Source organism: Phymastichus coffea, unplaced genomic scaffold, assembly GCF_024137745.1.
Source record: "Phymastichus coffea isolate CEN01 unplaced genomic scaffold, Cenicafe_Pcof_1.1 PCOF00110, whole genome shotgun sequence".
Lineage (NCBI taxonomy): Eukaryota > Metazoa > Arthropoda > Insecta > Hymenoptera > Eulophidae > Phymastichus > Phymastichus coffea.
This window is the reverse complement of record NW_026706921.1, coordinates 132,364-155,759: the sequence shown is the minus strand read 5'-3', so window position 1 is coordinate 155,759 and position 23,396 is coordinate 132,364. Positions and strand designations below refer to the sequence as shown.

The following is a 23,396-nucleotide window of genomic DNA, read 5'->3' as shown; positions in this document are numbered from 1 at the left end:
GCGCGTCGCATTGGCAGAGCTCGATAAATATTATGTGGAAGGGATAGTTTCAGTTTCAGTTTACTAGATGGCGGTGGGTCTCTTAGCTAAGACTCCGTCACTCCGGTATGCCAAATATGTGGAAGGGATACATATTTATATATAAACAATGTATACGTAACCTACAAAAGTATTTTATATTCTTCAGTTTAAATGCGGTATAATATGAATTCTATTGACCTACTTGCAAATTTATTTTAAAAAATGTTGACTAGTCAATATAATACGTTATGAATGATACACTGTTGCAATTATTTTAAATTTAATAGTTTATAAAAGTTGTTTTCAGTATTGAAGGTAAGTTAACAATTATTTTAAGTTGCTGATGATTTAGTTCATTTGTTTCTTTTTTAAAAGGTCACTATGCAATCTGAAATTGAAGAAATTGTTAAGATTTCGTTGAAAAAAGCTTTGGATCATGATGCTAAAGGAAATATTGGACATGCTTATGCATATTATACTGCAGTTTTAGAACTTTGTCCAGCCAAACGCCCAGGACTTGAGAAAAGATTTATTTCAATTTTATGTAAGATGATTTTATAATATATTTATAATATAATATATATATATTATAATATATTTATAATATATTTTTATGAGTAAGGATTCATCGTCACTACTATTATTCTATGACAGGTGAATGGGGTATTCAGTTAGAACGAAAAAATCTTTTAACCGATGTTATTAAATGTTATAAAAATTCATTAGAACTGTTTCCAAAAAATCCTCAAATTCTTAATAATTTTGCAGCACATCTTTTAAGGTAGTTATCATTTCGTTTTTCATATGTATTTACTTTATATAAACATATAAAAATGACCTTAATTTTAATTCAGGCAGGAAGAATATTTAAGAGCAATAAAATACTTGAAAAAAGCTTTGGAATTGGATGAAAATTTCTTACCTGCTGTCAGAAATTTACAAAATGCTTACAGTATAGCAGTGGATAGATGGCATTTTGCTATGTTAAATGATAAAAAAAGAAATGAAGCTTTCAACAAGGCTATTAAAAAAAAAGTCCTTTTGGGCTATGACACTGTACTTGATATTGGAACTGGTACTGGAATACTTAGTTTGTATGCTCATGACTCAGGGGCTAAAAGTGTGTATGCTTGTGAATATTCACCTGTAATGGCTGATATTGCAAAAAAAGTATTCCACAAAAATAAAGCTGACAATATTAAACTCATTTGTAAAGCTTCACATTGTTTGAAAATACCTGAAAATATAAATGAAAGGTAATATTTTGATTTTCAATTTGCTGACTACTGGTAAACCTACAGATTAAAAGGTGACGTTTATTCTTATTTCAGAGTTAAATTAATAGTAACTGAAATATTTGATGCAGCAGTATTTGGTGAATTAGTTATTCCAACATTGATTGATGCTCATAAAAATTTATTAGCGACAAATAATGAAGGAACGATTATACCTATGAGTGCTACATTGTACATAGCAGCCGTTGAATCTCAGTACATAAGAAATAAGTCATCTGTTGTTTTCAACAAATCCAATTATCTTGGATCATTAAATTTTGAGAATATTATTATTTACATAGATGATAACTATTATGACACAGAGAGTCTAAATAATGTTGATGTAAATTATATCACAGAACTTTCACCGCTTCTTCAAATCAATTTTAATGATTTAGAAGAATTAGAAAATTTCAATAAAGATGGAATTAAAGGGAATTTACCAATAACGTGCCAAGTAAATGGATCTGTTGATGCGTTAGTAGTTTCATTCAAACTACATCTTGATGAAGAAATTGAGTTAGACTCTTCTCAAAAGAATTCTTGTTGGCAGTTTGCGATATTTCCTCTAATTCCACAAACTGTTAAGCAAAATGATATTTTAATATTGACAGCACAGTTAATAAATGGAAGACTAAAATGTTCATGCCAACAAAATAATCAAAATATGGAACAAGGCAAATTTTTTTATCAATTACCTAGAGATGTTATTACATTTTTAAATGACCAAGAATATATTGCATCACTAATTAAAGTAGCGAAATTGAAGAGAAATGAATGTATCAAAAGCGTGTATGATACTTCTCCTGTTCCAATATATGGGTTAACAGTGTTAAAAGAAAATTCTCTCTGTGAAGTACTATATTGCCAAACGGATAATTCGGCTTTGAAACATTTTATAGAGCACATTGTTAATACAAACAATATTAATAAAAAAGTCTATTTTGTATCAGATTTTAGTGAAATAACCTGTACATTAGATAATATTTATGTACATAATTTTGATACCAAAGGAGAGTTGTTGGACTGGGGTCAACAAACATACAGAGAAATTTACAGGTGTGTTTTTACATCGTTCTGTATAAATCAATCTACTTAAACATGAAATAATTGATACTTGATTTTTTAAATTAAGTTGCCTGCTGAGTTCTTCAGGTACCTTATTACCAGAAAGAATATTTCTGATGGGTCAATTAGTGTATTCAGAAGAACTACCTAAAATAGTTTCTGTATACAACAATAATCTACAGGAATCTAATTATCAAGAAGCTATAAAATCAGACACCAATGTAAGTAAAAAAATTAATTAGTCCTTAACATTACATCTTATAACTTTTCATTACAAGTTAATCAAACATTTTGTTCATGCCAGAGTGAACTTGATGATACTGAAGATGATGAAAAAGAAGAAAAAAATGAAATAGAAAATGTCAAATCTAATTCAAAAACTTATAAATATTCAATAGCTGAATATATAAATAAGTTTAAAGTAAGTCATTGGATATTTTATTTTACTCAGAAAACAAACTTGTAAAAGAGCAATGTTACAATTATTTCAGATCAATCAAGTATTTGATTTAAACTCAAGTTTATATAACTCTATTGCCCTATCAAATGTAAAAACATTAACAGAAATGGATGAGGCAGAAATGAAAGAGGAAATTTTCAATTTTGGAGTTATAAATGTACAGAAGTTAAGAACTGTTCCAAATGCTTTAATTTGTTGGTATAACATTTTTATCACTGACGATGTTGTTATAGAAACAAAAAGGGAAAATTCTTTTATGAATCATACAGCAATAGTTTTTAACAACGAATTTGACAACAAAGTATTACAAGGTGAAGATATCAAAATCAAAATACAGCAAATGCGTGATATAGTAAGGATAAGTGTTGTGTAATAGTAAGTATTTTCATATATAACAAGAGTATATATTTCCAAAAAATATATGTTACAAAATGTTTCTTATAATTCAAATCATACCTGCTATAAACACTGGTAAAATCTTGAATAACAAAAATAGAAACTATAACCTGTTTTATTTATCACAATTTGTGGAGAAATAAGTTAAAAAATTGGGAGATATATCTTGAAATCCTTTCAGGATAATTGTTATGTACATCATGATTTCCTTCAACTTCAATGATAGTAATGTTCTTTTTATTGTTTAATACACTTTTTAATTTCTCCCTAAAAGACATGAGATTAGGTAATGAACTTGATGCAAATATTAACAAAGTGTGTACTTTAATTTGAGCAGTTACATAAAAAGTTTGATCAATATTAAATAAGGAATTAATAGTTAATTTTGTTCTAATGTCTCTATTATAATAATATTTGTCATTTACTTTAGTCGCAGCTCTTTCGAATAATGCTTTAGCTGCTTCAGTATTTAGGCAGCAGTTTCTTAAATAAGAAAGTGCATAAATAACTTCCTCCTCTGTATACAGACGAGGATTGTTTGATTTTGACTCTTCAATGACTAAGTTATTTTCATCCTTAATATAATTGATTAAGTCTTTATTAGAATAAGGTACTGCAATAATACCATCAATTAAAATTAATTTCTGTATTCTATGTGGATAAATTATACTAAATAATACTCCTAAATGAGCTCCAAAGCTATGTCCCATGTAATATGTTTGATCCCATTTCAATTCATCTAATACATATCTTATCGTAAGTACGAATGAGAAGTAACTGAGCAATAATCCTGATGGAAAATGAGAAGATAAACCATGTCCTGGTAAATCAATACAAACATAGTAAAAGTTTTCTGGCAATTGAGCTATCAATCTGTCAAATGCTCCAGCATTATCCATAATTCCATGCACCACTAGAATATGAGTTTTCTGTGGATTGCCCCATGTTTTAGCATCTACATAACCCCAAGGCACTTTTAACTTTAATGATCCTCTAATCTTACTATTCATTTTTCTAATTTACAAAAGAAATATGTTTTGTTTAATGATCATTTGTGTTACTAGTTTTATCGAAATTCCTGTAAAAGTAACCACACGTACCTTCAAAAAATCTATGATAATATATTTAATATTTATGGAAATTTCTATAATTTTGTGTGTGTGTGTGTAAATATTATATTTATGAGCTGTAAATGCCTGCTTAAATTTTTTTCTGTTACTGCTTCTATCAGAAAGTTGGTCGGTCTGCAATCTCTAGTGACCTCTATTGTGTTGAAAGAGAAATGGTTTCTTTTTTACAAACTTGCAACAGGCAACTGGCCTTTTTTGTCAAATGCACAATCCACCCCTATAATTCATGTCCTTTTCCTTGTTTTTATCTCTTGTTTTTTTTATTAATTTTTATATAGTCCCCATGATTGTGAATCTGAGGATCTTTCAAAAAGGAATGCCATATCCATATTGTATACAGAAATTTGAATGATGATATGAATTAGAGCATAGCAGACGAATTATCATTGTGCTATACCTGGCTATACTCCTATGAATTTCTTGCTATATTGTACCTAACCTAACTTATAACCTTCAATATTTTATGCTGTCTAGCTATCGATATCAAATAAACGGAGTACAAATATTACGCATTCATAAGACTTGTGTGAATATAAATTATGTAAGGTTAACTTGGTAAATATAAGCATATCGCTTTAATAGTTCAAGCTAATCACTGGTTTCATACTTTTATAGAAATTTGTAAACTACAAATCAAAATAACAGTTAGAATGTTCAAGTTAATGCAAATAGTTTTTAACAGAAGACTTGCCACTTCAAGATGTTCAAGAATTAGTAAATCTAAAACATTTTGCACAAGCAATAATTATAATCATAGATTGATGATTGCTTCAAATTTTTCATGTCATACACAAATTAAATACAAGTACAGAAGTAATAGTAAAACTAGTAGAAATGAGAATAGAACAGAAGACTTAGATGATGAATCAGATGATGAAAATTTTGAAGAACTTGAAGAAACTGGGAAAAAAATAGTCACTGTCAATATCAAATCTACAAGATTGGATGTTGTTATAAAAGCTGGTTTTGGTATGTCAAGAAACAAAGCTGAAAGTGTATTCTATAACAGTAAAATTCATTTGAATGGAAAAAAAGTATCTAAGAAAAGTGAATTTGTTTATGAAGGTGATGAAATTGACTTGATACATTCTACAACTCCACATAATCCAGATATGCTAGTTGTAACAAGAATATTAATTTTAAAGATTTCTAATAATAATGATATGTACCAAATTAAACTAGCTCGAGATAAAAATTTAACAATACATAGGAAGGCTGTTGAAGATGATGAATAAAAATTGTCTAATTTAGTATTTGTACATATACTGTTGTTAATATACCTGATTCATATGATTAACATAATTTGTTTTATTATAATTTGCTGTTCATATATTTTTTATCCAAAAACTTGGAAATTTCATGTGATATTCTTTCAGGATTATTATTGTGCACATCATGATTCCCGCATACCATTAGTAATTTAAAATTATCAAAACTTTCAATCAAATTCTTTAATCCTTCAATTTTTTCTGTATTTTGATTTTGTATTAATAAACTGTAACTACTTGTGGTGAGAATTATTAATATTTCTATATTCAGGTTACTAAGAATACTCATCCACTGGCTTATATTAAAAATTGGAGCAACAAAATCTTTTAAACGAATATCACGATTGTATTTAAATAATTTTCCTTCTTGAGTCACTGATCTCTTGAAAATAGCTTCAGCTGCTTCATTATTCAAACAATTTGCCCTTTTATACTTCAGTGTATACATAATATCATCATGAGTATATAAATTATATCTTATCTGATTATACGCCTCAAAAGTTGTATTCAATACTTTTGTCAAGCGACTGATAATTTCCTTATTATAAAATATTTTGGGAATAAACCCTTCAATTAAAACTAATGACTGTATTTGATTTGGATAAAGTACACTGTAAAATGTACCTAATTGACCACCCATGCTATGACCAATCAACTTAAAAGTTTTCCATTTCAACTTCTCAATTATATATCTTATTGACAAAATGTAGTTGAAAAAATCTAATGGTATTCCAGCAGGAAAATGTGAAGAAAATCCATGTCCTGGTAAGTCGATTGATACATAGTAATAATTTGTAGGCAGTTGGGCAATTAATCTATCAAATGCTCCAGCATTATCCAAAACTCCATGGATGCATAGAACTGGAAAATTTGTTGGATTGCCCCAAGCTTTGGCTGCAATATGTCCCCATGGTACAGGTAATAAAAATTCTTTTGTTGTTTCCATAATGATCTCTGTATTTACTATTCAATATTAAACGAAAGATTAGTTTTAATAACTTGACACAATTTAGAAATACCTTTTTATTATCTGTTAATAGTATTTTTCAATTTACGATAAATTATTTTAACAATGTTTTCTCGAAATAATTCACTAATTCGTAATCATCAGATAACGTCGGTTAACCTCTATGCACTAGAATATATACTACACACGCACACACACACACACACATATACACGCGCGCACGCGTAATATCAATTGTAACTGGTAAGGTTATAATAATATCAATGGAGACAGACCATGAGCAAACACTTAATATAAGCCGCGGCTGTATCTCATATTATTTTTTGAAATACAGTCAACCAATTAATGACGTAAATAACGTGTAGTCCAAATCGAAATAATGACAAAATATTAACTATTGTATATAAGGATAACATTTTTAATCTTTGATATGTTAATTCTTTATGTAGCACCGTATTATAACTAATAAATTTAAGAATTTTTTTTTCCGCATTCTAATCTCTAAATCGTAACTTTAAGTGTTTAAACACTTTTTTGGCCCTCTTAAATGCATTTTCATCTACATGATTGAGATTCATATACCGTTTTATTATGTAATTTTGCAAAAAAGATTATATAGAAAAATTTTACAGAATGAAACTAATAAGTTACCCTCTGAAAATAGTTGGTAAGTTCTTACGTAGGAACTTACAGATGTTTTTCGAAAAATATATTGATCATATATGGTAAATTCTTATATAAGTTCTTACGTAAGTTCTTACGTAAGAACTTATCAACTATTTGCAGAAGGATAACAGATAAAGAATTTCTTGAACTTGTGACTTATATATAAATCTTTAAGATTATTAAAAGATTTGGTGCTGGAATTTATTCATTGAATAATAAAAAATTTTTAGTTGTCTTATCAATACCTCTATTTATATAAAATGATGTAATCTAACAATAACATTTAATTTTTATATGTATAGGTAGGGTAATCTACGAAAATGTAAAATTGTCATAAAGTTAAATTTGTACAATTACATATAACACCATTATACAATAGGGTCCTTCAATAAATCCGTGACTTTAAATAAAACAACACTATTTATTTAAATAATTCTAATTTATTTTCAACATAGTCACCTTTAAACTCTATACATTTATTATAGCGGTGTTCAAGCTTTTTTATGCCTTCTGAAAAGTAATTTTAATCAAACTTCTTAAAATGCTCATTTGTCGCAGCAATATTACTTCTTCTTTGGATGAACATATTTACCCGCAAGACAAATTTTCATGTCAGGAAACAAAACATAATCGAAAGTCAAATCTGGAGAATTAGGTGGATGATAAAGTATTTAAATCAAATAATTTAGCCGTTGAAATAGAACTCCTGTAAGCTGGTGCATTGCCGTGGTGGTAAAGCACTTTTTTTTATCCAAATGGGGTCGCTTTTTTCAGTATGGCAAATTTTTCATGCCCAAACATTTATGTAAAATATTCCATGTGCATCCTACTGGAATGTTAAAGTAATCTCACACACTTTCAATCGACGATCGGCAAGTATACAATATGACCTTTATATCTTGAATAGTTACCTCTTTTGGACGGCTAATACGCTCAGCATCACTTGTGCTCTTACGGCTGCAACAAAATTCAGTAAATTTTGAACCATGCCAATGTCCATAATAATTCTAAAGCAATCTCCATAATAATTCCTGAGCTTTTTTTCAGTTTCTTTGATTGATTTTCCCAGTAGGAAATAATGTTTAATAAGCACACGAAACTCATTTTTTCCATGATTTTGTTTACACAATAAAAAACTAAATTCAAATGATTGTAAAAAATTTCCAAATGAACGTAGTGACCTGAAACTTTATATACGCACTTATATTAGATAGCACTCTCGTACAGTATAAAATACGTTACTTACGATACACCATCTTCCAAGTCATGGACTTATTGAACGACCTTCGTATATATACATGGTCGTGCCAGGCCGTTCTGAATAACCAAAAAACAATGCTTATAAGGACCACCTAACATTTTAAAAATTAACACACACACACACAAAAGAAAAATAAAAACTAAACAAATATTACTATATTATACATATATATATACACTTTTGATTTCCAATTAGTTATGAATAGTGTAATAGTATATTACCTAATTAGTACGCAAAGGCTTTTTTGATGAAACGAAAAATTTGCGGCACTAGCTGAAGGCGAGTGCTACAACGGGTTTCATAAAAATAGCTTTTTGCATTAGTTAAGGATAGTATTTTTCCACATTAAGACTAAGGAAAAAAAAATTTTTAATATTTTTTGTGTTTGGATTATATAATTTCACTTTAGTAGAAAAATTATCAACACTTTAGTTATTGTTTTAATTTGAATATCTTTTTGCCTAAAAAATTGAAGCTGGAATAACAATCAAGTGTTATGGAGCTATACATTAATTATAATTCAATATAAACATTTTAAAATAGATATACCCATAGTGAATATAACTCTGTGAATATCTTATATGTTATATCTTTCATATTTAAGTTTAGGAATCTGTTCACGTTTCATAGTATATTTTATTATTTTTTAATTTTCATCCATACTGTCAAATGCAGCTTAATTATAATCTTTCTTTTCTTTTGTTTTCGAAAAAACTGTAGTATATTCAAGTCCCTAGCTATTATTACATACAGAGTAAAAGAAACAAAAAGAACAATAATTCAAACTATTATGCATGTAACCAACAACATATCAAAGTATATTCAAAACGATTGCAATTTTTATTTATTCATCGATATTATTGGGTAGGAATCGGTTAACAACAGTTACGAAGGAGCAAGATTAGCGAAAAGTACTTTTATAGCACACACATAAAAGCTTTCCAACTTTTTATGTATAGATATATGTCATATGTTGCAATTCTAAATAACGAATCAGTTTTAAACGCATTTTAAAAACGGAATGAATCGATGTAAGACTTTATATTTCTCGATCTGCGCAATAAGTGCATAATGTATAAAACAGTCCATTATAGTTTAGTAGATATCATGATTTTTTTACATCTAAAAATAAGGTTGGATTTTCAAGGGTATAGAAAAAATGCAAATAATAAAAATAAGCAGGGAAGACTGTTTACCTACAGTTACAGTTCTAAACATTAACATTTTTTGAATAAAAATATTTCTCAAAAGTCACATGAATATCAGAGTAATAAGTTTAATTTCGAAAGAAAGTGCCACATCGAAAAAAACGAAACGAGGCAGCACCTTCGCGCAAAGTGTCCCGCGGGGCTCGCCGCACGCGTGCGCGAGGTACAGTAAAGTAATATAGCTGGCTGTGGATGATCCTGTGTGAAAACTACTAACACAGAGGCGCACGTTCGCGACGCGAGTCGTTTTTTCTCTCTCTCGCTCTCTCTCTCCCTCTCTATCTATCTCTCTCGCTCTATACACCGCGAAAAATGTAATAAATCTGCATTTGTCGAGAGTAGTCGTTTTCAGTAACTGGCGCAAGTTGAAAGAGTTGGTAAGAGCAAATACTAGTGTACAAGTCTCGCGGATGATTCCGCGGTTACAGGCCGGCGTAATGAGAAAATTGCATTGGATTTGGAGCTGATGTAGAAAGAAGAAATAAACTGCTGCTGGTGTTTCTCTTAACCCTTTGGCTGCAGTCATGCAGGCTTCCAATGGTTCGTATGTTTTGTAGGCGTGTGAGACTTCTGCGCGTTCCATGGTTCTCTTTTCTTTTTTCAAGCCAACGTAAACTCAGATAATAAAGAGAACTTATAATCATGTGTGAGTATTCTACGCGAGGAGACACGATTCTCTGCTGTTTTATAGTTTTTTTGTTGCCTGCTACGGGTGTGGAGGGTTACGCGCGAGACTGCGTAAAGGTTAGAATTCGAAATGAAACTTCAACAACGAACTGTATGGCGTCACTCGATCTTTCTGGTTCCACGGTGTTGGGGCTATCACATTGATGGTTATAATAATGACTGTTTTTTTGTCTTTTGTATCCACAACTGTTTTGCTCACGAAGTAGTTTAATGGTTGTATAATTTGGAAATTTTCCAACGTTGCTTTTGGTTCAGTACGTTTGATACGTTTGATATTTTTAATGATGGTCCTTATGGTGGATTGACTCTGAACATTTTAATGTACATTTAGGCAGTGACAAATTGAACAATCTTCAGTTGATACTCTTACTTGTATTTAATTGGATAATCAAGCAGTAATTTAGTAAAAAATTGATAAATGCTACAAGGTTTTTAATTTAAGTTTTACTTGCAAAGTTAGAATAACTCACATAAAGGCATGATTTTTAAATAATAATTCAACATTTCGCTATAAATGAATTATAAGTTATTAACTACATTCCATGTAAATTATATAGATTTAGTCCATAGAATTGACTTTATATATGACTAAAGTTAACTTTTTTAAAATATAATGGTAATATTATGGAGTAGCACTGATTTCCACAAAGGATAATTGATTATACGCTAAAATTTAATAATAATTTTTAGTTTATGCTACTATTCCGGGAATGCCAGAGCTTGGCATGGTCTGGATGGGGGATATGATGGTACACAATGACCCAACACAAGAATTTCTGATAGATCCCAGACAAGCAGAAAATACACTTTACTCGCATGATCATCACTCCTTTGATGATATTAGAAATCATCAAATCCCACCAACAGCAATGGTGAGGTACTTACCTCCTCAGTTTCACAATGAGTGCTCTGAACCTGAGGAGCCTATGGAAGGAGTGGACGTTCAAGATATTCAGCAAGTTAGTATCTTAATATTTACCTTTTTACTGCGAAATTGAACTTGTTCATTAATTACTTTTGTTATTGTAGGATTATGATCAGAGTGATAGTCAAGATATGAGTGAATATCTAGGTTTTGAAGAAGATTACATGAACGAGGATACAAATGAACAAGAAGTTAATAATGCAGCCACCCAAACTCAAGATGTTCGTAATCGTAAGATCAAACCTATTAAACATCCAGGCTTAGTTTTAAAAACTCCAATAGCTTATCAACCTCACACAGATTTGAATTTTATACCAATACGGAAAGATGGTATAGGTAAGTTTTACTTTACTTTCAAATGAACATCTAGAAACTTAATTAGTTCAAAGTGATCACATTTTTGTTGAAATTTTTGCAGCTGTGTGTGAAAAATGTGGTGCCATTGGAGTGAAACACGCGTTTTACACAAAAGAACGTCGGTTTTGCAGCCGAGCCTGTGCTCGTTCATCTGAACATACTGCACCGACTGCAGATTCTACTTACAGTCCGACTCATTCAGCAGAGTCGACATCAGAAACAAAAGTAACGAAAGATGTTAAACCAATAGCGAAGGTAAAATAAATGAGCATATGTAATATTATCTTGTACTACTGATAATTGTGTAAATTTAGATACCTATAAAAGAAGAAATGGTTCAGTCCCAAGATCAAATTGTTAAAGAAAAAGTAAAGCCAATAATACCTGCTGAACCTGTGATGCCAGAAGAATTACCAGTAAGGAGAAAACGTACAGCAGAAATGGCTGGATCATATGACTGGACACCTCAATTGAAAGCACCTGGCTTCTGCGCTGCGCCTGTTTCTTGTTTCAAACACGTAAATTTACTGTTTTCAATTATTAACCGCAAGAGCCACGTCACGTAATGTTTAACATTAAAACCTTTTTGTACTGCAGGCACCCATATCAGAAATATGGGATAATATATCAGTAGGTATGAAAGTTGAAGTAGAAAACACAGATTGCGACGAGGTCTGTGAAGCTTTTCCAGATTCCTTTTGGGTAGCAACAGTACTTCGTATATCTGGCTACAGAGCTTTGTTAAGATATGAAGGTTTTGGACATAGCATAGAAAAAGACTTTTGGGTTTCTTTATGTTCCAATGACATTCATCCAGTCGGCTGGTGCGCGACTATCGGCAAACCTCTTATTCCACCAAACAGTAAGTTTCCTCGTCTTATTTAAAGCTTTAATAGAATGAAAAATGGATTAAACTTGTTTTTATACAGCCATCGCTAATAAATACAAAGACTGGAAAGATTTTCTGATGCGACGATTAACGGGTGCCCGCACGTTACCTACAAACTTTTACAGTAAAGTGAACGACAGTATGAAATCACGTTTCCGTGTGGGTTTGCATCTCGAGGTCGTCGACAAGAACAGAATTTCCCAGGTGAAGGTCGCAACTGTTCAGAAAATTGTTGGCAAACGCTTGCACGTTCGTTACTACGATTCGCCGCCGGATGACAATGGATTTTGGTGCCATGAAGATTCGCCACTTATTCATCACGTCGGTTGGGCTAAACGCGTTGGTCAGACACTCGAAGCGTATCCTGAATATTTACAGAGGCTCGAAACTGGAAGACTGAGGTAAATTAACAGTTTCTAATTTTCTAATATTTTGTTTCGCACAAGGAACAATTATAATTGTTGATATAAATTCTTAGTCCGGATGACGCTACGTCTGAATACTTCATCAAGCCAAAAAATCATCTTGCCCATTATGGTTATACATTCCGTGAAGGTATGAAAATCGAGGCGATTGATCCGTTGAACCTGTCGGCGATCTGCGCAGCAACGGTGATGCAGGTTCTTCGTGAAAATTACATTATGATTAGGATCGATAGTTACGACGAGGATGCAACTGGTAGCGATTGGTTCTGCTATCATGCGTGTTCGCCATGTATCTTCCCGGTTGGTTTTTGCGCACAGCATGGGTTACCACTTACACCACCTAAAGGATACGATCCTACGACCTTCACGTGGGATTCTTATTTAGAAGAAAGCAATACAATACCTGCTCCCCCAGAATTGTTCAATAGAGTAGGTTTTATTGATATGTATTGCATACTTAAAGTTGGTATCAGATATCAAACTGAACAATCGTATTTTTTTCAGGAAATTCCTATGCATGGATTTATTGAAGGTATGCGACTAGAAGCAGCAGATCTTATGGATCCTAGATTAGTTTGCGTGGCAACTATAACAAGGGTTATTGGACGATTATTAAGAGTACATTTTGATGGATGGGAGGATGAATATGATCAATGGCTAGATTGTCAAAGTCCCGACATTTATCCTGTTGGTTGGTGCGATTTGGTCGACCACAAACTAGAAGGGCCTAGATCATATTCGTCAAAAGTTGTCAGTCCGATAGGTAAGTCGAAATAAAATAGCGATGTTATATACAAAATTAATGACCGAAGAACGGATTGTTGTTTCGTCAGTGACGAAATCACCGAGAGGCCTTAAACGTAAGGGAAAGCGAAAAATGAAAAGAGCTGGAGGTGGCCGACCACCCAATACTCGAAGCATTCATCTACGAAGTGCGGAACAGCAGCAAAGGTTAGTAAGAGTAAAAGAAGAACGAGATCATCATTTTGAAAGGGAAGAGGGTCCAGCACAAGGAACAAAAATCGAACGTGAACGTGGTGATGTTGAAAGTATTCCGGAACAATCAACTGCGAGAGAACCGGAACCAGCAGAAGAACCTGCTGGTCCTGATCAAACTTTACCCAGTCCAACTAGTGGACAGGGGCAATCAGTGACTACGACTGACGCGCAAAATGATGGACAACTTGCTCCTCCAAAAGAAAGAACGGCTACTTCCTATATTAACGTAACTTTTTATGATGATTTGAGTAATTCGAATTTCACAAACTTTCAATTGCATTTCAAAAATTCATTTTCAATAGGCAACTAATCCCTGTGGAAAGTATATTCCAAGGTTAGCAGCCGGCTTGCCCAAAAGCTCAGAATCGGGCGAACTTGCACCAGCTGAATGGAACGTCTACGATGTAGCACAGTTTCTCCGTGTCAATGATTGCGCCACTTATTGCGACAACTTCAGCAAGCGTAAGATCGATGGCAAAGCGCTACTCAGTCTTACCAAGGATCAAATAATCGATCTAACAGGTTTCAAAGTTGGCCCCTCGCTCAAAATATTTGACCTTATCCAACAACTCAAAATCAAAGTTAATCCTGCTCAAGAAAGGCTCAAGCTCGGCATGAAAAGATGCTGTAACACTCTTAGTAACACTTAGGTTCGAGCTGTAAAACTGATGTTTACTCAAATCAATTTAGCAGAGTAGAATTTTAATACTGCAACGGGACGATAATACTTTTATTTCTTAACATTTGAAAACATTTAACTTTTAACTAAAATGCTTGGATAAGCTCGGTTATAAATAATCTTTTATATAAGTTCCAACGACAGTAAGTAGATAGTGAATTCACGAGCATGTGCTTATTGTAATGTTTATTTTATTTTTAAAGTGGATTGAAAACATGCCTCAGAGAACGGAAAATGGTTGGGCAGCTAACTATGGTAGTGTCAATTGATTGCTTAAAACTTTGCCTTAGTGTAGAGAAATAATGATAGCAGAGAAACTAATATTTTTGAAAAGGTGAACAGGTCTTTTTTTCGTCAAAATTTTTTGTGGTGCAATACTTGGTGATCTGAAACGGTGTAATACTTGTAAGCAATTACTTGACAATCTACTAAAAAACTTGACTTTTATATGAAAACAAAGAAAAAAATGTAATTTGATACTTTGCGCTATTGAATGTTTGGGATAAAGGAAATTCGTATGTATAAGTGGTGTGAGAACAAAAGGAAAGTACTTCCCTGGCCTTCCTTTACAACTTAGCTATTTTATCGTAGCTACTATTAATATAAACCCATATCTTAACACAAAATTAAAAACAAATTGTACAATATCTGTTCTATATTCGTAAAAAAAGTATATGATTCCACCTGGCATTAATTTGAAAATATTGAAAAGGAATTGCTGAAAATATGAATAGCTAAAGAGAATATAGATATTTAATAATGATAATCCATTCTGTGCAAAAGCGTAGGACGAAATTTGAATGTACATCTAGTATTAGGCTAACTGTAAATATTTAAGTTGAAAACTACAACTGTAAATAATATATCATTATTGATAAGTTTTCTTTCAGCCATTTTCATTCAAAAGTCTAATATGTTTATAAACTTTGAATGATATTTTTAATTACATTCTTGATCTAATTTATGAATCATAAATAATATTAGATTACATGACACTATAAAATATTAATGTATAAATTAATTTTTTAATTTATTTTTTTCGGAACGAAAATGAAAAGATTTTTAAGAATCTTAATACGATAGTGATGTAACAATATGTCAATTGTTATACTTATTCGAACAAAGCAACATTTCTTCTCAAAACTCAGCACTTAACTTCATATTGTTCTTCTTTTATCGATTATAATTAAAATATAAGTTGAAAGATATATTTAGTATGTATATATGTAACGTTTACATGCTCTGAAAAATTCAAATGACTTTATTGTATATTATATATTGACACTTATCATGTCATATTGACAAAACATGTAATTGATGTTTTAAACTGAATTTCATACATTATTATTTAAAAGTTCATTTGCATTAAAACATTTATAAAAACAGCTTATGTCCTAATTTTTTCAAAATTAATTTGTGATCAATCTGTTCTGCCTTTGAAATCAATACTGGATAAGTGTAAAGTTTAATCATTCGCAAAAAAAAATCGCAAGCAATCCTCCCATACTAGCTCCGTTAGTTTGCGAAGCGAACAAAGAAGAGCTTTGCTGTGAAGTATCACCAAAGAAAGACCTCTTTATCAGATCGCTTCCTCGCATCCGCCCGTCACTTTGAATTTCAGAGCAGAGCGACATAAGTACTAAGTTAATTCTGTCCGAGCGATGCCGTCGCAGACACACACATACACGTACACACACAATGTATAAAGAAGCATAAAAAACAGGCGTCGGTCTTTTCTTTTCTCCCTTTTACTTCGTAGTCGGTAGTGTAATATCCCAATGGTCTTCGCGAAAAATAAAAGAAAACAAGGATATGATCTGTGCGATATTTTGTAATCTTGTACTCATTGGTATTATAAGCCAAAAGAGCGTCTATTGCTTGAATGATTTCTTTCTCAGATTACTTTTAATTTTTTTTTATTTCCGATTATTTTGGAGATTGAAAGCAGGAGAGAACGATTAACCGATTGATTGGTTATAAAGTACATGTTTTATACGCATAATGTAAAAGAGTTTGCAGATAATAAGAAGTCTTCTTATTGTTGCACTTATAATTATTGTGTGTGATTTTGTACTTTACATTTCCTTGCTCCGTTCCCTACATTTGGTTTACTTAGTCAGTGATCCTTTTTTTATCATATCATTTAATTACAATATTTACGTACATTTATTTAAAATTTGAGTATTGCAAACTTCTTAATTTATTGAAAGTACTTGAATTTTACTTCAAGTGAATGGAACATATTTTTCATATACTTGTATTTTATTCAAGTACATAATTTCTTGTGATTATTGAAATACGAAAAACATAAAAGACTAACTTTTTCTCAACTGTCAATTGATATACTTATTTATTCAAAAAATGTTTCACAAAAGTTATTCTATGTAATCTTAAATTTGCAAAGTCAAGGTATGACTTTCACCGGTATCTATATGAACTTCAATTGAAACTTATAATATTTATCTTTCAAAACGAAGTTAAACGGTCAATACCTTGGACTTTGCATCTGTATCGTACGCAAAACATTGTTGTACACACAGGTATAAGACATAGGTCAGGCCGTAAGGCAAGAAATTCGTTACAGTGCTCAGAAGAGAGAACAGGTGGTCAGCACGCGCGCGTGCTACGGCTAATCTATCATAACGCGCATAAATGTTTTGAAAGGTAAAGGGTGCCTAAACACCAACACGTGTCGCGGACACGAGAATAAAAGTTACACACACGATAATCATAAGTTACGAAGGGAAGTGGCTGTATATTACGATGCTTTTTCATTTATCCTCGACACTTTTGACAGCCACGTGGGTATTTATTTCCGCGCTACAACTTATCCATTTCTCTAATGCGCTTCTTTTATTATAACGAAAAACAAAGTGTTTTAGCAACTGCGCATATAGCCTTTGCTGATAAATCATTCAAACTGTAGATCAAGCGAGAGAGAGTTATTGGGAAGTTCTATACTCGTGACGGTGGCGTATGTACATACAATGTTTTACCGGGAATTTCATTACACCGAGTGTATTCATGCTATGTGATGTAGCTATATGCCGCGTATATATCGTACGCGCTATTGCCAGGTAATTTTCTAATAGTCCGAGCATTCTAGCTATAGCAAATCAACAATGACTGAGTAGACAAGCCTTGAAGAGAAGGTGTGTACTATGGTGTGGAAAGAAAAAATAGTAAGTCTGGCGGGAAAAAATGGCTGTGCTAAAAATAATTAAGAAAAACTGGTAAAATATATGTCTTTTCACATCTTTGATGTGCAAGGCCAGGCTATGTCTATCTTCTCGATTAATAATTACCTTTTGCCAATTGCTAAATATTAATTGAAATTACAATGTAAATTGTATGTTGTGATGGAATGAAGAAAGGTTCTAAATTTCAATACAAAAAATTAATAAATTTCCTTATAAAAGCCATTTATTAAAAAAGAGGCTCTATTTGAACTTAATTTCTTATTCTTAAGGATGTCCTATGGCAGCCGGCAAGAGTTCGTTGCTTTCGCTAAGAGCTACAGTATAACGTAAGCTTACTTCCGTCGTAATTTTTAAATTCAAATGGTTTAAAAATAGAACTAAAGACAGACTGCAAATTACCTTGTAAGCAAATGGAAATCTTTCGCTGTGAATTCAATCGTAATTATTGATTTATACTATTATAAATCTGGAATTTACAAAGGAAATGGATGGATCAAAGTTAGAATTTTTTTTGTTTCAATCATTCCGCCTTGAATCATTAATATTAAGCGATGAAATTTTCATAAATGTTTCAGGCAGTAGTTAAATATTCTTATAAAAAAAACAACATGCTGTTAATGACATGAAAACGTCTATAAAAACATGAAAAGTAAACACAACTCTCGGACCGGGGCCACAGCGCATAGTACAAGGTTTTGTACGAACGAAAATTTTATATTTTTTCATCAACTAATGCATAAAGTTTTATCATATACTATGCATAATTCTATAGATCTACAGGATATGTATGTTCATGCATTTAAGCCTATTTCTAATGTTCTAATGATGCCCAAGTCCTGGGCACAGACGGTATACCGTAAAATTGCTTTACTCATAGAAAGTCCTTTCTAAATCTGCCGAGATAGAACTATATTTGTACTAACAATAGTATATTTTTAAAACGTTATTACTTTTATATAATTTATATTTTCGAATGAAAATTATATTTGCACATCTTGCATTATATTCCGTCTATAATCAATTAATATTAAATATATACTTTATAGTGAATGGAAGATAATTTGAAATGCAAAAAATTACAAAATTAATGTACATTGAAACGCAATGAAAGTATTCATTAAAAAAAAAAAGAATTATTTGAAAATAATATAGAATACTGACCAAAAATAAAAGACGTCGAAATTGCAGTGGAACAACGTTTTTTCATGAATTATGCATTAGTTGATGAGAAAATGCAAACTTTTCACACGTTTCAAATTTGAAAGCACACTGTAACTTTTCCTCGTGCACGTTTGCTGAGCCTCCAATCTCTGCCCCCTTCTCCCTCCGCCGCGCTGCGCACTGTTGTCCCGATCCGAGAATCACGCTTAATGTTTTCATGATGATTTTATGGAAGATATTTCTGTGCCATTAACGGCAAGATTCCTTTTTTTCTGAATCATATTGCTTGAAACAGTGATGCAATTTTCTCAGCTTAATATTAATAATTAGAGGCGTTATGATGGAAACAAATAAACATCCTGAGTTTACTCCTATCACACTTAGCGAGTCCATTTTTTTGTAAACTCGTCGAAATTTTTCAACTTTGAGATAGTCGCAATCAAAATACGATCAAGTTTGCAACGAAAGACATTCCATTTGTTTACGAGATAATTTGCATTATGTACTTCAGGGCTATATTCAAAGCATTTTAAATTCATGAAATGACGGAAGTAAGCCTACGTTTTATAATAGCTCTTAGCGAAAACAACGAGCTCTTGCTGACTGCTACAGGCATAACATTATTGTATACACCGTCCCTTCGAAGCTTATATCTAGTTACAGTTATTGTTGGAGATTCTCCTAGTCTGCCTAGACTTTAATTCGCTTTAATCCACCATAGCGAAGTGCATGTTTTCGAGATTGTTTTCTCGCGTGAATTTATACCCAAGCGAGCGAAAAACGCTGTCGAGGGAAATTGCATTTTTGGGGTTTTATAAGGACAACGTAACGCGCTCCCCACAATACTTCGGCCGGAATTGTTGCGCAAGTTAACGTGAAAAAGAAGCCGTTGTATTTGTGTTATATCGATAAGCTTCGCGTTCGCGCAAACAGTAAGGGGTATAAATGAAATATCAATGCAATCAGTTCTATTGCAGACGTTTACCCGTGATAGGCGCGCAAGATTAAATATCAATTGCGCCACCTGGGGCAGGTATGTGCGACGTGTCAAACGCTGTTGCAGGCCAAGGGCAAAAGGGGCGAGGACGAGCTCGGGAAGAAAACGGGGAGAAAAGGGCAAACAGTACTTCGCCGTTCGCAGGGTGCACGCACACGTAATACTCGTAGATTTAACGTAACAAGGTCCTTCTATTCTTCCCTGTAACGGCTTGTTAACGGGTAAAACGCACATTAAATTATTCCACGCGTAAGGCAAGGACGAGTGCAGATGATTCTGGCTGTTGTGCGTGACTCGATTTCTTTTCTTTTACGATTCTTTATTAAAAAGACACTTATAAATCTACGAACGAATTGAATATAATTGATAAAGTTATAATTAAAATCTTTAATAAGTAGATGCATGATCAATTTTCATAGACTTCTATTAAAATACAATTTTCTCCTAAATATATATGTATATACATATATACACTACATATATAGATTCAGAATATAATAAATTTTCTTATATAACCAGAGAGTATTTTATATTTGAGATGAATGGACTACTTGCGGGTACTAATTAATCCCAATTACGTACATTCGTAAGTATCCAAAAATGTACAATGCAATATCAGCATCGTGAAGCTAATAGATAATTCAAAATCCTTTTTCATATATTATATAACACGTAAAGCAATAATATTACTACAGAAATCGTTGGTTAATCTGTGAAACGAATACCCGAAGCTACACATACGGTTCACCAACTCTCTCGCAAATTTCTCTTCGTGACATAAAATCTGTTCGTCTAATCTTCGAAGAAGCCACATTGAATGTTATTATTTGTTCGACTGCGGGTAGTAACGAGCGGCAGGTATGAGACATGCACACGCGTTATAAAAGTTTGCAAGAGGCACAAAGAAAAAGAGCAAGAAGTCACGCGTACACGTGCACATCTGGAAGGGCTTTCGAAGCTAAAACTTGGGCGGGAGGGGTGCCAACAATGTGTAAAACACCATAATGCAATATAGATGTGCACTATGGCTTTATAAAGAACTTGCGTATGTATGTGCGAAAGTAGGGAGAGCGAGAGATAGAGACAGAGAGACATAAAGAAATAAGGAGAAGTTGACTGATATTGAAGGGAGACGTTGGATTACTGCCGTATGGATATATATATGTGTGCTGAAATTGCATTCCTAGCGTTGAAGATGGGGATATTAATAAAAGCTATTCAACAGGGTAACAAGACTGTGTGTTTTCCTTTATTTTATTCGATTGGTCTTTCTCGTTCTTTTAGAGGAGATTATTTAGTTGGCTCGTAGTTCACTATTTGCAAGTATGGGTATTGAACAGTTTTCAATTTTGAAACATAATTATTTGTAGAAATACTCCTACGAGTTCTTTTTTTTTTTTTCTTTTTAGGAATTGCTAGATTACCTTGAAAATGCAAAAATATACTAGAATTTAAAAATACAATTGATTAACACTTCCAGGAATAAAACTCAATGGTTCTCTAAGCTGCTAATTTCAAATTCACGCAGGTCAACAATTGACATTCCAAGATATCTTCGCGAGCTTCTTGATTCGAAAAACTAAGCAAAGATCCAGAAATAAATAAGACACCTGACAAAAGAAAAGAAAAATAATACTTTAAAAACATCTACAGAACAGAAAAATTCTCATCACTCGGCTCATTTTACCCCGCAAATCAGTCAACCCCAAGTTCTCTCAACGTCCTTCCGAGCGAGGGGAACCGCCGCCGTCACACTCAGCTCGTGCGCGTATATATAGTATAGTAAACTTTCTGACGTGGTGTGGAGGAAGTCTGGTGGGCGGAGCTTGAAGCACCAGCTGGCAGATGTTCCTGCGCAGCATTCTCTAGAGAATACACATATACATATACATACACACACACACACACACACACACATATACACATTACATTCCATGCCGCTGCCGCCGAGCCTACGCGACGACCAACTAGTCCCCGCAGCTTCGAGTACCTTCCAAGCACACACACACACACAGCATGAAGTTTGACTGGTGGTGCTGCCTGGCGGTCGAATTCTGTAGCTTCTTTTCCTTTCGTCGCCGCCACGCGAATACCTGCATCGAAGCATCTGTAGTCTGTACCCGCAGATATCTATGGAGCTTGACCGACTTATATCATCATACATTACGATAACGATTGCGTTTGCTCATTGTAGATATAGCGATGAATGGCTAATTTTTTTGTTAACGCCAGTGCGTGCGATAACCTTCGATGACCTTACGCCAGAGTTGGAGCCGTTGTTTTCTGTTGGACGTTAAAATTTAATAGTCAAAACTGACTGCGGCGTGAATGTCGTTCAAATGAATGATGCATTTCCACGCAGCTGATTTGAAAACTATGCATACCCCATTCAAGATATACGTATACGGGTCTTCCATTCAAAATCACGAGCCAACACACGGAGTATGTTACAGCACACAGAGCAGTATTGCGTAATTAATAATAATGGATTTATCGTAAAAGAGAGAGAAAGAAATCGCGCTTGAGCAATGTCAAAGTGATGAAAATCACGATGATAGAAGTCACATGTTTTTGACACGCCGGCTACGCCCAAAAAGCGTTCTCAGCTGATCGCCGGCACGCGGGGATTCTGCTATATAATACGAATGCCGCGCCGAGATACGGAGGAAATAGTTAATTCTAGAGTCCGGTAACGTGAGAGCGTCCACCGCACACACTAGCGCGCGAAGCAGCATTTGCCAATGACGTCAGAGAGCTTTAGCGTGCTATATACAACACGAAGCTGCAGTCAATGGACACCTTAACTGGCTTTTCTCGCTCCAGCTGCGATATCATTTCTTTGTCATCGTGCCTCTTTTTGCAACGTATTTTCGTTACTTGGAGCTGCGTGGGTGCATACGTGCATGTGTAATTATCGATTGCACATCGTAGTTACTACGCTTGCTCGATATCTGAGCTGAGGGTTGACCATATTCCAACTTATGAAGATTTGATGTACATACGTTCAGAGGGCATTCTTTTTATTTGAGACGTGACATATAATTGAATACACAGGACGTAAATATTTAAGTAGCTAGATAGTGCGTCGAAGAAGGGCATTATTTGCGGTTGCAGTTCGAAATAATTTAATTATTTTAAGTATATATTAGGTGAACTTATACGTGAATAGCAAATTAAGAAATTGTCAGCAAGTAAAAATTATACATACTGTGATGCACATGAAAGGAGCCAGTAATAATTAGATGTACTGTCCAAAGGTGGGTATCTTGAGCTGACGTTGCGTGTGCCACTGTTGCTTTGCTCCCTCTTGACCTGCTATTGTTCTCTTCTCTCTATTGCCTTTGACCACACGCCGATG

The 23,396-nt window shown here is 33.1% G+C and overlaps 5 protein-coding genes and 1 long non-coding RNA gene across 13 annotated transcripts; 3 read left to right on the top strand and 3 right to left on the bottom strand.

The window, feature by feature from the left end:
• The first annotated feature begins 126 nt into the window (after positions 1-126).
• On the top strand, positions 127-4,985 carry LOC131670425 (protein arginine N-methyltransferase 9-like). Of its 5 annotated transcripts, none has more exons than XR_009302456.1 (10): positions 127-336; positions 397-565; positions 676-802; positions 876-1,277; positions 1,353-2,354; positions 2,431-2,584; positions 2,668-2,784; positions 2,855-3,198; positions 4,824-4,890; positions 4,965-4,985. XR_009302456.1 is itself a non-coding variant. In XM_058946021.1 (9 exons), exons 2-9 carry the CDS (start codon positions 403-405, stop codon positions 3,081-3,083), a joined length of 2,118 nt encoding a protein of 705 aa, XP_058802004.1. In that variant the 5' UTR covers positions 127-336; positions 397-402; the 3' UTR covers positions 3,084-3,233. The 5 variants fall into 5 exon arrangements, 3 of the variants coding, with proteins under 3 accessions (XP_058802004.1, XP_058802001.1, XP_058802002.1); XR_009302457.1 differs by lacking the exon at positions 4,965-4,985 and having other exon boundaries at positions 2,855-2,980; positions 3,057-3,198; positions 4,824-4,864; XM_058946021.1 differs by lacking the exons at positions 4,824-4,890; positions 4,965-4,985 and having other exon boundaries at positions 2,855-2,980; positions 3,057-3,233.
• LOC131670427 (serine hydrolase-like protein 2) lies at positions 3,214-4,452 on the bottom strand. 2 transcript variants are annotated; one of them, XM_058946025.1, is made up of 3 exons: positions 4,320-4,452; positions 3,645-4,233; positions 3,335-3,486 (listed from the first exon to the last, which is right to left on the bottom strand). In XM_058946025.1, the coding sequence occupies exons 2-3, from the start codon at positions 4,227-4,229 to the stop codon at positions 3,457-3,459; spliced, it is 615 nt and encodes a 204-aa protein (XP_058802008.1). In that variant the 5' UTR covers positions 4,230-4,233; positions 4,320-4,452; the 3' UTR covers positions 3,335-3,456. The 2 variants fall into 2 exon arrangements, with proteins under 2 accessions (XP_058802007.1, XP_058802008.1); XM_058946024.1 differs by having other exon boundaries at positions 3,214-4,233.
• A 14-nt stretch (positions 4,986-4,999) lies between the features above and the next one.
• On the top strand, positions 5,000-5,584 carry LOC131670428 (uncharacterized). The gene is made up of 2 exons (XM_058946026.1): positions 5,000-5,318; positions 5,415-5,584. Exons 1-2 carry the CDS (start codon positions 5,000-5,002, stop codon positions 5,582-5,584), a joined length of 489 nt encoding a protein of 162 aa, XP_058802009.1.
• A 76-nt stretch (positions 5,585-5,660) lies between these two features.
• LOC131670426 (serine hydrolase-like protein) lies at positions 5,661-6,751 on the bottom strand. Of its 2 annotated transcripts, none has more exons than XM_058946022.1 (2): positions 6,637-6,751; positions 5,661-6,580 (listed from the first exon to the last, which is right to left on the bottom strand). In XM_058946022.1, the coding sequence occupies exon 2, from the start codon at positions 6,561-6,563 to the stop codon at positions 5,661-5,663; it is 903 nt and encodes a 300-aa protein (XP_058802005.1). In that variant the 5' UTR covers positions 6,564-6,580; positions 6,637-6,751. The 2 variants fall into 2 exon arrangements, with proteins under 2 accessions (XP_058802005.1, XP_058802006.1); XM_058946023.1 differs by having other exon boundaries at positions 5,661-6,571; positions 6,637-6,737.
• Positions 6,752-7,848: 1,097 nt separating this feature from the next.
• On the bottom strand, positions 7,849-8,567 carry LOC131670454 (uncharacterized). Its single transcript, XR_009302458.1, has 3 exons — positions 8,497-8,567; positions 8,162-8,437; positions 7,849-8,079 (listed from the first exon to the last, which is right to left on the bottom strand). It is a non-coding gene; the product is annotated as an uncharacterized LOC131670454 (long non-coding RNA).
• A 1,494-nt stretch (positions 8,568-10,061) lies between these two features.
• On the top strand, positions 10,062-16,684 carry LOC131670386 (polycomb protein Sfmbt-like). Of its 2 annotated transcripts, none has more exons than XM_058945955.1 (11): positions 10,062-10,259; positions 11,097-11,365; positions 11,436-11,667; positions 11,750-11,943; positions 12,003-12,206; positions 12,286-12,550; positions 12,618-12,978; positions 13,056-13,431; positions 13,507-13,765; positions 13,836-14,227; positions 14,304-16,684. In XM_058945955.1, exons 1-11 carry the CDS (start codon positions 10,244-10,246, stop codon positions 14,649-14,651), a joined length of 2,916 nt encoding a protein of 971 aa, XP_058801938.1. In that variant the 5' UTR covers positions 10,062-10,243; the 3' UTR covers positions 14,652-16,684. The 2 variants fall into 2 exon arrangements, with proteins under 2 accessions (XP_058801938.1, XP_058801937.1); XM_058945954.1 differs by having other exon boundaries at positions 13,815-14,227.
• The last annotated feature ends 6,712 nt before the right edge of the window (positions 16,685-23,396 follow it).